General features: G+C 43.8%; 1 protein-coding gene across 3 annotated transcripts in view; it reads left to right on the forward strand.

Annotated features, from left to right (window-relative positions):
* PRRC2A (proline rich coiled-coil 2A) overlaps nt 1–12,575 on the forward strand; it is a 102,746-nt gene that overhangs the window by 26,415 nt on the left and 63,756 nt on the right. For all 3 annotated transcript variants that reach the window (XM_077483060.1, XM_077483066.1, XM_077483076.1), the window contains exons 4-8: nt 697–796; nt 1,014–1,086; nt 6,585–6,728; nt 7,617–7,798; nt 10,936–11,015. In XM_077483060.1, the coding sequence (XP_077339186.1) occupies nt 697–796; nt 1,014–1,086; nt 6,585–6,728; nt 7,617–7,798; nt 10,936–11,015 (579 nt within the window). The remainder of the gene's footprint in view (nt 1–696; nt 797–1,013; nt 1,087–6,584; nt 6,729–7,616; nt 7,799–10,935; nt 11,016–12,575) is intronic.

Below are 12,575 nucleotides of genomic sequence, written 5' to 3' on the forward strand. Positions count from 1 at the left end.
GATATTGCGGCAGACAAATTGGACACTTTTGACAAACTTTTGGGACCATTGACAATTATACAGCGATCAGTGATTTAAAAATGCACCGATCACTGTATAAATATCACTGGTAGGGGGGCGATCAAGGGGTTAACTATGTTCCCTCACTGTTTACACACACGGATCCCGGTTCTCGCTCTCACGAGCCATTGCGGATGCCCGGTGGTCATCGCACCCGCCGGGCACTCGCATCGGCTCCAGGCACACACACCTAGTGGCCAAAAGGAAAAGTTACGTGAGGTAACGTTGATTTGCCCAGCTGAGCCAACCTGCCGCTGTAAAACTGCAGTGGCTGGTCCGACAGTGGTTAATCCTTCCGTTTTCTGGATGTGCTGGTAGAACAGCCTGTCTGTCCTCCAATGGGCAGACTTGTGCTGACATGTCTGCCAGCACAGCCATTCACTGGGAAGATCAGTGCACTGCTGTTTCTCGACCTCTAGCTCTCTAAGCCCCCTTATGCAGCTGAGAACCGAAAAGAAAATGTGTGTGTGTGTGATATATATAAATATGCACACTAATAAATATATATATATAATTTCATTTCTGTTTTTAACTAATTGGGTTGTTTTACAAAAAGTGAGGGTTCACCTCTAGTTAAATTTTATCTTTATTTTAATTTTTTTTTTTTTCCCCCCAATTTGTTCTCTCCCGCTTCAGTACCGATGTCTCTCCACCAGCGCAGCCGGAGTCGCAGCCACAGCAGGCTTCACAGACGTCTGCATCAAACCAATCGAAGCGTCCTCCAGTTCCTCAAGAGGTAGTGTTATGTAGCTCTTTACCTTTGAGTCTTTTTAGGAATATCTTGTTGCCTTCATCTTAAAATCCAGCCATAGGTGGTTGTACTGAATGTGGAGTTGACAGTCTCTCACCTTATCCACATTCAAAATATTGTTTTTTTTTACGCATTCGTCATTTGATGCATTCAAATCGCCTGAAAATACATTCTGCTTAATATTGTATTTCTTTTATTTCAGCCCCCCCAACCAGTCGCCGTCGTGGTAAAGACTTGGGCACAAGCCAGTACCACACATGTAGCACCAGGAGATGGTGAGTAGTTCCTAATGTGCACATTGCTGGTTCATTGTACTCAAAGGCCATCATTTGGTCACCTGTGCACCCACTAAAATATGTTGACATCTGTGCCAGGTGACCAGCTCAGCCTTAAACCTTCCGATCTAATGCTCACCTACCACCTTACAATCTGACTGCATAATCACTTATAGATCTACACAAACAATGTAGTACAAGGCCCTGCTTGATTGAAATAAAATTAATTTGATACTTTTAACAGCTTCCTATCCTTAGGACGTATCCATACATGGATGGAGCAGTGGGATACATACAAGGGTTGGAAGCAGTGATATCTTGGTTGTCATTTTGTTCAGCCGGCGTTTTTTCACAAAGGAAAATGGATCTAAGCGGCTATACAGTTGCCCAATTACTTTTACAGGTTGTGGAAGAGGCCACTTTTATCGTGCTCTCTAGGGCTGAAACAACTAATCGATTAATTGACAACTAATCGATTATTAAATTAATCGATTATTATTTTCATAATCGATTAATCGGCCACTAACATAATGGGGTTAAAAAAAAACTAAAATGAGCCCTTTATAGTACAAAAAGAGCAAATCGCTACTGTAAATATTACTTTCACTGTCTCATATTAAAAAATAAACCCCTTACAGTAGTAATTATTTGCTCTTTTTGTACTAATTTTAGTTTTTTTAACCCCATTATGTTACTAAACATCTCAGGCCTGGGTCACACCTCTGTGTTTTTGGTGCTATTTGCAGAAACACACTACAGTTCATTTATATTGTTTCCTATGGGACACGTTCATATCCATGATTTTTTTCAGCTGCTTGGAAAAGCAGCTGTATTTGGAAAAGACAAGTACTTTTTTTATTTTATTTATTTTTTCATTTTTTTTAACACAAAACAGTGCTATTTTGTTTTTTTGGTTCAATATACTTCAATGAAGAAGCTGCAAAAAAGCATGTACCGTATATACTCGAGTATAAGCCGAGATTTTCAGCCTCTTTTTTGAGGCTGAAAGTGCCCCCCTCGGCTTATACTCGAGTCATCGCTGTCTGCCTGCTCGATCAGCGTGTCGAGCAGACAGACGGCGAACATTCTACCCTTCAAAAGCCGCGCCTCCGTCTGTGATAGGCGGAGCACTCAATTTCCCAGCAGGCAGTGGTCCGCCTATCACGGACATCGGCTCATCCTCGTACTACGGACGAGGATGAGAGGATGTCCGTGATAGGCGGAACACAGACTGCTGGGAAATTGAGTGTTCCGCCTATCACAGACGGAGGCGCGGCTTTTGAAAAGAGGAATGGCCGCCGAGGCGCCGACGAAGAGCGGCGATCCTGGCAAGGCACGGGACGGAGGCAAGGCAAGGCAAGGCACGGCACGGCATGGGACGGGACGGAGGCAAGGTACGACACGGGACGGAGGCAAGGAGGCAAGGCACGGCGGCAAGGAGGCAAGGCACGGCACGGGACGGAGGCAAGGAGGCAAGGCACGGGACGGAGGCTCGGGACACAGGTAGGCTGGACACACACACACACACACACACACACGGATGGACACACACACACGGATGGACACAGGGATGGATGGAGACACACACACACAGGGATGGATGGAGACACACACACACAGGGATGGATGGAGACACACACACACACACAGGGATGGATGGAGACACACACACACACAGGGATGGATGGAGACACACACACACACAGGGATGGATGGATGGAGACACACACACACAGGGATGGATGGATGGATGGACACACACACACACAGGGATGGATGGATGGATGGACACACACACACACACAGGGATGGATGGACGGACACACAGGGATGGACGGACACACAGGGATGGACGGACACACACACAGGGATGGACAGGCATGTCTCACCCTCGGCTTATACACGAGTCAATAAGTTTGCCAGTTTTTTTGGGGGTAAATTGGGGGCCTCGGCTTATATTCGGGTCGGCCTATACTCGAGTATATACGGTAATAATACATTTTTGCGGCAATTTGTGTTTTTGAATCTGCCCAACAACAAATTGGCCCAAAAAAATGTAAAAGTACAAATCGCAGCAAAATTACCTTTTTTTTTTTTTTTTTTCCCCCAAGGTTTTTAACCGATTAATCGAAACAATAATCGGCCAACTAATCGATTAAGAAAATAATCGTTAGTTGCAGCCCTAGTGCTCTCCCATCCCACTGGGGAACCTATCGCCAATGCAATAGGTTGCATCAGGTGAACTTTTGTTCTTCCCCTTCTGTGATGTAAGAAACCGGAAGCCAGAAGGATTTCATCACTACCGGTTTATGTTTGTTTAGCATAACATCATAATTTATAGTTTATTAAAAATTGGGTTTTAAATTGTGCTTCTGTGCACTAAAATTCATTAAAGTGTATTTTTTACCTGAAGATTTGCGTTTGGGCAATCCCTGCGCATATATCGTGTGACATAAAAAATAGCTGCGTGCTCCTACTGGCCCGGTGGTGGGGGAGGGAGGAGGAGGGAGCCAAGCTGTGATGTAATTCGCTGCAGCCCGGACTCCTGGAAGTGGGGACAGGATACCTGTCAAATACATTGCATAGTTTTAGTAAAATCGCCATAGATTTAAACACAAATTCTATCCAGAGTTGTTATTTTAAGTCTCCACAGCTCTTGCTAAGAACATGCAGTTCTTACGTTCTCACAAAAGTAAAATTTTAGTGCTCTTCTCTTTTTAACCACTTCAGCCCGGAAGATTTAGCTGCTCAATGACCAGGCCATTTTTTGATTCGGCACTGCGTCGCTTTAACTGACAATTGCGCGGACGTGCGACATTGCACCCAAACAAAATTGACGTCCTCCCCCTCCCTCCCCCCCCCCAGAAATACAGCTTTCTTTTGGTGGTATTTGATCATCTCTGTGTTTTTTTTATTTGTTGCGCTACAAAAAAAGACCGAAAAAACAAACAAACAATATTTTGTACTTTTTGCTCTAATATCTCGAATCTTTTTTTTTTTTTTTCCCTCAGTTTAGGCCGATATGTATTTTACATATGTTTGGGGAAAGTTTTATGGCATTTTTATTTATTAATAAATTTTTTTTTTTTTTTTTACTAGTAATGGCGGTGATCTGCAATTTTTATCAGGACTCTGACATTATGGCAGATAGATCGGACACTTTTGACACATTTTTGGCATTTATACAGCGATCAGTGCTATAAAAACACACTGATTACTGTGTAAATGTCACTGTCAGCGAAGGGCTTAACTGTGTTACCTAGGGAGTGATTATAACTTTGGGGGGATGGGGACTGCCTGGGTGCGGAGAGCGATCCATTGTACATACTTTGTACTTTGAACAACAGATCACTCTCCTCACCCCTGACAGCACAGAGATCTGTCGGTTTACATTGACAGATATCCGTTCTGTCTCTGTGGAGTGATCGCTGGTGCCCGGGGGTCATCACAGCCGGTGGGCCTGAGCATCAGCGCCAGCATCATGGGCACATGCACACACTTCTGGCGGCGCAGGTGCTTTGCCCCCAGCGGCGAAAAGGCGAACCAACGTACAGCTACGTCTGTTCACGCAGGGGAGCCAACCTGTCGCAGTATAACTGTGGCAGCTGGTCAGGAAGGGGTTAAAGTGTCTCTGTAAAGATTACAGTTGCCCATCTCAGAAGTAACTTTCGTTTTATTTTATTTTTATATAGTAGGAATTCAGCAAGCTTCATAGGACATGAAGTAAACATTTAACACACACTTGCAGACTTCAGGCTAGTCGTCATGCAGAATCTGCTGAATGGCCTCTAAAGGAATTTTTCATTTCCAACAGTTTTTCATTGAAAAGGGGTTTTACAAGAATAAAGTATTAAAGTTATAACTGGCACCCACGGACTGTATTTATAGATTACTTGAGAGCCTTCAGGAAAGCTGCTTGACACTTTTAAAAGTGCCTTAAGAATGCTTATTCTTCATATTGGAATATACAAGCCAAGTGAGATGTGCCAACCTTAGCAAAACCTTGTGGTGAAACTGATACTGGGGGGAGGGGGAGAGCTGCCATTACTGTATTTATAAGAATGTTGGTAATCTGGCTTTCTATTCATTGACCTGAATAAAGCACAGATTAAGAAGTCAGAAGGAAGTTAGTGATCTGTTGGAACTTTGGCCCGATTCTTTGCATGCCTTGGTTTTTGCCCTCGTCATGATGAGTGACCTCATTATCCAATAGCGGGGGACAGAGCAAAGCTCCAACTTAAAGTGATTGTAAACGAAGGCAGAAGGCTTTTTTATCTTAATGGATTAAGATAAAAAGCCTTCTGTGTGCAGCAGCCACTCTAAGCCCCTGTACACACGGTCAGAGATTTCTACAACCAAATCCGTCGGATTTTGTCCGAAACTGTTGCATACACACGGTCGGACAAAGTTGTCGAAAAATAAGATCTTTCAGAACGTGATGACGTAATTTAGTTACGATGGGACTACATTCAGGCTAGTAGCCAATAGCTTTGATGTAGAAATTTGATCTGAGCATGCGTGGCACTTTGTCCGATCAAAATTCTCTACACATGATCGGAGTATGTCCGATCGGACCAGTTTGTTGGAAAATATTTCCAACAAGTTGGAAAATTGGGTCCGACGGATATTCCGACTGAATCAGTCCGCTGCATACCACACACAGTCGGATTATCCGACAACACGGTCCGATAGGACACATTCCGACAGATTCTCCGACCGTGTGTACAAGGGCTAATACTTACATGAACCCCATCTCGATCCAGCAAAGTTGCACAAGAGACTCGGCTCTCCATGACTCTCCCTCCTGATGGTCTGAGACTCACAGTGTGCGCCATTGACTCCTGCTGATGTCAATGATCAAGTCAGTGAGCCAATAAGGAGAGAGAAGGGGTAGGGCCTAGCCATGGCTCCATGTCTAAATGGACACACAGAGCAATAGCTCGGCTCAAGTGCGCCATAGCAAGCTGCTTGCTGTGGGGGAGCTCAGGAGGGAAAGGGCCAGGATCGCTGGCGAGGGACCTGGGAAGAAGAGGATCTGGGCTGCTCTGTTTAAATCCACTGCACAAAACAGGTAAGTATAACATGTTTAAAAAAAAAAAGAGACTTAAATATTGCTTTAAGGTTCAGAGGTTAATATTAATGTTTGAAAGTTTTACTTTGGCCAATAAAAGACCCCAAACCAAGGGAGAGCCTGGCCTATAGTCATTTAATCTTGAGTTCAGATAATGGTTCCTCCCATCTTGAGGGAGGTCATTGGATGGCTCTAATTTGCTATTCTAAGGGATGAGAGGTTGTGTTTTTTTTTATTTTTTTTTTATTTATTTTTTTTAACATGGTGATCTATAAAGTTATTTTTATTTGTGAAGCATTATAATTTAATTAGTATATAGAGAGGCAGTCCACTCTAAGGGAAGGCCATGCCATGTTTCCTGTTTTATATATTGTTATACGCTGGTCATACTAATTTGTGTCCCTTTTTTCTCTTCCTGTCATTGTAGGTGGAAAGGCATCAAGCCAACTGTCGCCATTCTCTCGCGAGGAATTTCCAACCCTGCAGGCGGCTGGGGACCAGGACAAAAGTGGGCAAGACCAGAGCACCTCCGCTGTGTCGTATGGGCCAGGACCAAGCCTCCGCCCCCAAAGTAAGGCTGATGTTGTATATGAGGCTTCCATCAGGCTGTACTCTAAAATTTCTTATATTGTGTCACCAGTCAAGTTATAAGAGAAGCCTTGTGACAGGCTCTTGAGTTATCTATAATATAAAAGAATGGAAGGCACTATGCTGTAGTATCACAATGTGGATCCATATCAGCAGCCAGAGAAAGGTTCAGAGCTTGGTATGTGGACTTCTCTGGGCAACCTCAGAGTGATCACCGGACTAGTAGTAAAATAAATATACAAATACACAGTGAAGGCGCTCCAGGGAGGTCCTAGGAAAGCAGTCTGTGGAATGAAGTGTGGAGGCATGCCCCAAGACATGTTATCTTGGCTACCGGCTTCTTCTGGTGCGCTCCTGCATGCCCTTCTAGCCCATTTTGTGTGGCTGTCTCCAGTTCAGGTGATGTTACTTCTGGGGACATGAGATCCTCCGATCCCTGTTCTGCAGCCGGTGGTCTCCTGTCGCAGACCTGCAGCTCCATCACAGCCTTCTGTCACAAACTCCTACAGCCCCTCCGGTCCCTCACTGGTTTGTGTCTTTCAATTAGCAGCTGTGTGCACAGCACCATGTAAGACCTTTAGTTGCCTTTCATTAAAGCATGATTTTAACTGGATTTTCTGGTCTCCCTGTGGATCCTGGGATCCGCTTAGTGCATCTACCCCACACAGTCCATTCCACAGACTGCTTTCATAGGACCTCCCTGGAGTGCCTTGACTGAGTGTATTTGTATCTTGAGTTATCTATTCTAGGCCATCAATAGTTGACCCACTAGTGCCCTCTTTTTGTCAGATATGGTTGTTTGCCACTTTTTTGTATGTTAAAGGTGTTATGCAGTTGAATTTACTGAGTGCCTGCTGTTTCTTCTTCACAGATGCTACCTCCTGGAGGGACGGGGGCGGGAGGGGGGGGCTGGCTCCAGGCTCCCTGGATGGCGATGGCCGTGAGCTTCCCGAAACGGCACACGCCCCCAGCAATGAGCCAGCCCCCCGTCCAGGGCTACCTCCCCCTGCTCCCCAACAGTTCCCTCCGTATCGGGGGATGATAGGACCATTTGTAAGTATGAACACACTTTTTTTTTTATTTTTTATTTTTTTTATCCTGAATATTGGTTTATAGAAGTCCTTTTATTACAAAGATTTTCTTAGCTTCTTTTAAAAGTAACATAATCTATTGCTTTTCTGTGTAACACTCTTTTCACTATGGATGAGAATTGTTTGTAATGGCAGATATGTGAAAAGACAGCACATTTGTGGAAACCCATACCAACACGCATATCTTTCTTTAGCATGACTATATCTAATTAATAGGTTCTGACTGTGCCGCCACTCAACAGTCAAGGAGTGCCGAATACCAGTTCTGTTTTTACGATTAGGTACAATAGGCTTGTTCCTATAGGTGGTCAAGGCAAAAAGGCTGGTTTTTCATATTTAGGTCTCATTCACACGGATGTACCAAACTTTTTCACCTGTGCAAAGGGACATCTTCACCCAATCAGGATGCACAGGTGTTCTGCGCAGGCAGCTTGTTCAAACCAGTGACAGGCTGCTGGCTGGACTGCTTAGATCTCCAAGTTCATCCCGGAGTGTACATGTGTGCAGGTCCGATCAGAGCACAGACTGCCCTTCACACTGGTGTATGGATCTGGACTCCTTTTTGAATGAGGCCTTATAGTCAAAAACACATTGTTCCCAATCATAAGTTAAAATGCATTTATCTCATAGGAGCTTATTTGCACACTATTCAAAGCCAGGTTAGGACAAGCAAAACAAGAAAGTGTTCTTTGCAAAAGAGGTGATCTTGGATGAAGCTTTGGACACCAACAAATGTTTTCTTTTAGGCTGTAGTGATGAAATCCAGCCCTCCTTAATGTGGTTCCAGGTGGGAGCACTGGCTGTAGCTTTAACAATCTGCAGCGTTTACCTAAATCACCATTCAGCCAGGCCAGGTTCCCTTTTAAATTTATTATTTCTTAATTGTACATTGCAAGAGAGTTAATTATTTTGTATTATACTCAACTTCTAGGTGATTGGACACTGGAAAATGGTAAAGCTTGATTTAGCCCTGTAACTCCAGCCACTACCAACGTTGCCTAAGTTTTTTTTTCTCTAGTGTCCATAGGTAATGGACCTGTCTCTTTTTTTGCTCAGAGTCTTTCTTACACAGATGCACCTTCTCTTTTAACAACTGCATCTGGCTGCTGAGACTTGATGCTCTAAAGCAGCAGCAGTTATCTGGATGGCTCCCTATGGATTATAATTCCTAGAGGGGCTGTACCTCGACGCTGTGCAAGAACAGGGAAGCCCTATAAGATGTTAGTTGCGCTGGATCCTGCATTTGGCGCTCACATTGGCAGGTGGTTGCATCGTGTGAATTAGCTGGCAGGGCGCTATACATGTCTATGAACGTGGTCTTCTGTGGCAGAGCCCAGTCCCTGAAGACCCTGTGGGATAACCTGATCCTGGAGAAGTGAAGACTGAGCAGGTTTGTGTGCAAAGACTATAAGTTGAAGTTTTGCGACTTGCCTCCAAGCCTGTTTGCTGCACTGGACCTGTTTTGCTATCAGGTGGCCTTCAGCTCTTTTCCAGAACTAGAGGTTTTGCAGTTATTATAGAACCTAAGGTGCCCAAACGAAATCATGATATATATGGCCCATTTTGGATCTAACGTGCTTGAACAAGTTTCTGCATGTTCAAAGGCTCTGGGGGAATCTGTACAGTCAGCGATTACTTCTCTACATTGAGGAGACTTCTGGTCTCAAAGATGCCTACCTTCACGTCCCCAGCTACCTGAGTTTTACAATAGGAGTGCAGCATTTTCAGCTTGTGGCTTTGCCCTTTGGCCTGGCCTTGGCACCATGAGTATTAGGTACTGAGCCTGATGTTGGCACTTCTACAAACAAGGGGCATTCCCATTCTGGGATATTTTGACCATCATCGCCAGGCTAAAGTCCGCTGTCTGCTGACTTCACTCTGGTTGAGGCTCTGGATCCTTTTAGATCAGGATCACTCAGATGCTTGGACTTGGAGCTGGCTCAGCCTCTCGGCATGCAGCTGAGAGTTTGATTCAGCCACTCCTGCTCCCACCACAGCCCGGTGCTCCAGTGAGCACTGGAGGGGCTGAGCAGACAGCCAGTGACTCTCTGCAGACTAAATACAGAGTGATCAGCAGTCTTTGGTCGCTCAGTTTTCATGCGTAGCTGGCGGGGGACAGCTGCATCTGGGATTGGTGCTGCAACCATCTAGGTGAGTAGGATTGTTTTTTTTTGTTTTTTTTGTATTTTACAACTTCTCTTTTAAGCAGTAAAGATACAGCAGCTGTCACTAGCAGCTAATTATAAGGGGTGTACATAGGTTAGGTTAGTATTTTTTATAGGTTGCATTAAAGCATCTAACCCACCTACAAATTAGAAATACTGATACATTAGTTCTTAATTTAATTATATGCTATCGTATGAATGCTGGGTTACCTTTACCTTCAGCAAATCCTATGGATGGAGGCAGAGTATGCCGCTGTGCTGAATGCTGCTATATTGACAGCAATACTCCATACGTGAACCACTGTCAATCTACAGATAGGGGTGGACCTGAAGGTTTGGCTGACTTTGGTAATCACAGTCCACTCAGAAGAGTATATGGCACCTTGTACACTGATGCAGTGAACTTGCTGGATTGCACAACATTCCGAAACCTGTTTTTTTTTTTTTTTGTGACCATTTAGAAGGCTGCAGCTACTACCAGAATCGCCAGGTATTTTAAGTTTTACAGTAGAAAAAGAAGAATGGGCATTATATGTAACGAAAGCCATTATGTCTGCCTATTGCATTCTTGGAGTTTATAAACACTTTAAAGTGGTTGTGAAGGCAGAAGGTGTTTTACCATAACGTGACTGTAAACATATTTTTTTGTTAACATGTCATACTTACCTTCTCTGTTTTTGCACAGAGCAGCTCCAACTCTCCTTTTCTGTGGTCCCCTGCCGCCTCTCCTGGCCCCTCCCACCGCCAAGTGGTTAAGTTAGAGGAAGAGGGAATGGCTGGAGAGGTATCAGTAGGCTGGGGATCCCTGAATGGATAAAGTACCAGTGTCTCTTTAATTGCCCAGCTCCTACCATAATAGGAATTTGAATTTCATAGCCATTAGTCATTCCAAAAAAAGGTTTTTGTAGTCTTACATATATTATTTTTTTCCTAGATGTATCCCCCATATTTGCCGTTTCCTCCTCCGTATGGGCCACCAGGAGCCTTCCGCTTTCACGGTCCAGATGCACCAAGGTACTACGGAACATTTAAGCACACTGTGGTGACAGTGAGGGGATGATTTTATGATGATGAAATGTTGCATTTGATGAGAACTTTATCTAATGATATAAAAGGTGTAATACTTTTATGTGCAAAACTGTTGATGGAAATTCTCACCAGTAAGGGCACAAAATGCAGCAAAATACCTGACTTAATCAAACTGTACAGGACACAGGCATAGTCTTGGAAACCTGTTTACATGTTGCTATCTTGTGTTGATTGGACACTGGCAAATAAAACTGTTGGGACGCCCTTATAATCATTCTCACTAACATTTCTATGTTCTTTTGTTAGTGTCTTTAGGTGATGGTCTTTTTTTTTTTTTTTTTTTTTTCCCTGACTCTTTAGCTGCTGATTCAGCTTTAACGCACAATTTCTAGACGGGTACATGTCATTGGGACCTTATTTGGACCCTGTTTTAGAACAAAAGATGTGAGTCTGACCTATAAATTTGCATTGGGCACTGGCTCCTGCACTAGGTGCTCCTCCTCTGTGCACTGTCCAAAGTGTGGAATTACCTGCAGGGTGAAATACAGATCCAGAGCAGTGACAATCCACCCAGGTGTAACCCAGTGCCCTAAAGTGGTGGAAGTAATTTACTGTGATTTTTACCTATAGGAAAGACTATAATAAGGCTTATGTATAGGTACAGTAAATACCTTCTAAATGGGCACCAATCACAGATGCACACTATACAGTGCATTCGGAAAGTATTCACAGCGCTTTACTTTTTTTTCACGTTTTGTTATGTTACAGCCTTTTCCAAAATGGATTAAATAATTATTTTCCTCAAAATTCTACAAACAATACAAAATAATGACAGTGTCAAAGAAGTATGTTTTGAAAATTTGCAAATCTATTAAAAACAAAAACAAATCCCATGTACATAAGTATTCACAGCCTTTGCCATGACACTCAAAATTGAGTTCAGGTGCCTCCTGTTTCCGCTGATCATCCTTGAGATGTTTCTACAACTTGATTGGAGTCCACCTGTGGTAAATTCAGTTGATTGGACATGATTTGGAAAGGCACACACCTGTCTATATAAGGTTTCATAGTTAACAGTGCATGCCAGAGCACAAACCAAGCCATGAAGTTCAAGGAGTTGTCTGTAGACCTCCAAGACAGGATTGTATAGAGGCACAGATCTGGGGAAGGGTACATGGAAAAAAATTCTGCAACGTTGAAGGTCCCATTGAGCACAGTGGCCTCCATCATTTGTAAATGGAAGAAGTTTGGAACCACCAGGACACTCCATGGAGTGGACCGCTTGGTCAAATTAAGTGATTGGGGGAGAAAGGCTTTAGTCAGGGAGATGACCAAGAACCTGATGGTCACTCTGAAAGAGCTCCAGCATTTCTCTGTGGAGAGAGGAGAACCTTCCAGAAGAATAACCATCTCTGCAGCACTCCACTCTGAATGTCTTTGAGTGGCCCAACCAGAGCCCAGACTTGAACCCCTTTGAACATATAAATGGAAAACAGAGGGAACCATAAGAAATGCAAGGTATTCAAAAAGATACCTTATGTGACT

The sequence above is a fragment of the Lithobates pipiens genome, unplaced genomic scaffold (assembly GCF_037356315.1).
Source record: "Lithobates pipiens isolate NorthernLeopardFrog02 unplaced genomic scaffold, aLitPip1_a1.2 Scaffold_1, whole genome shotgun sequence".
Classification (NCBI taxonomy): Eukaryota; Metazoa; Chordata; class Amphibia; order Anura; family Ranidae; genus Lithobates; species Lithobates pipiens.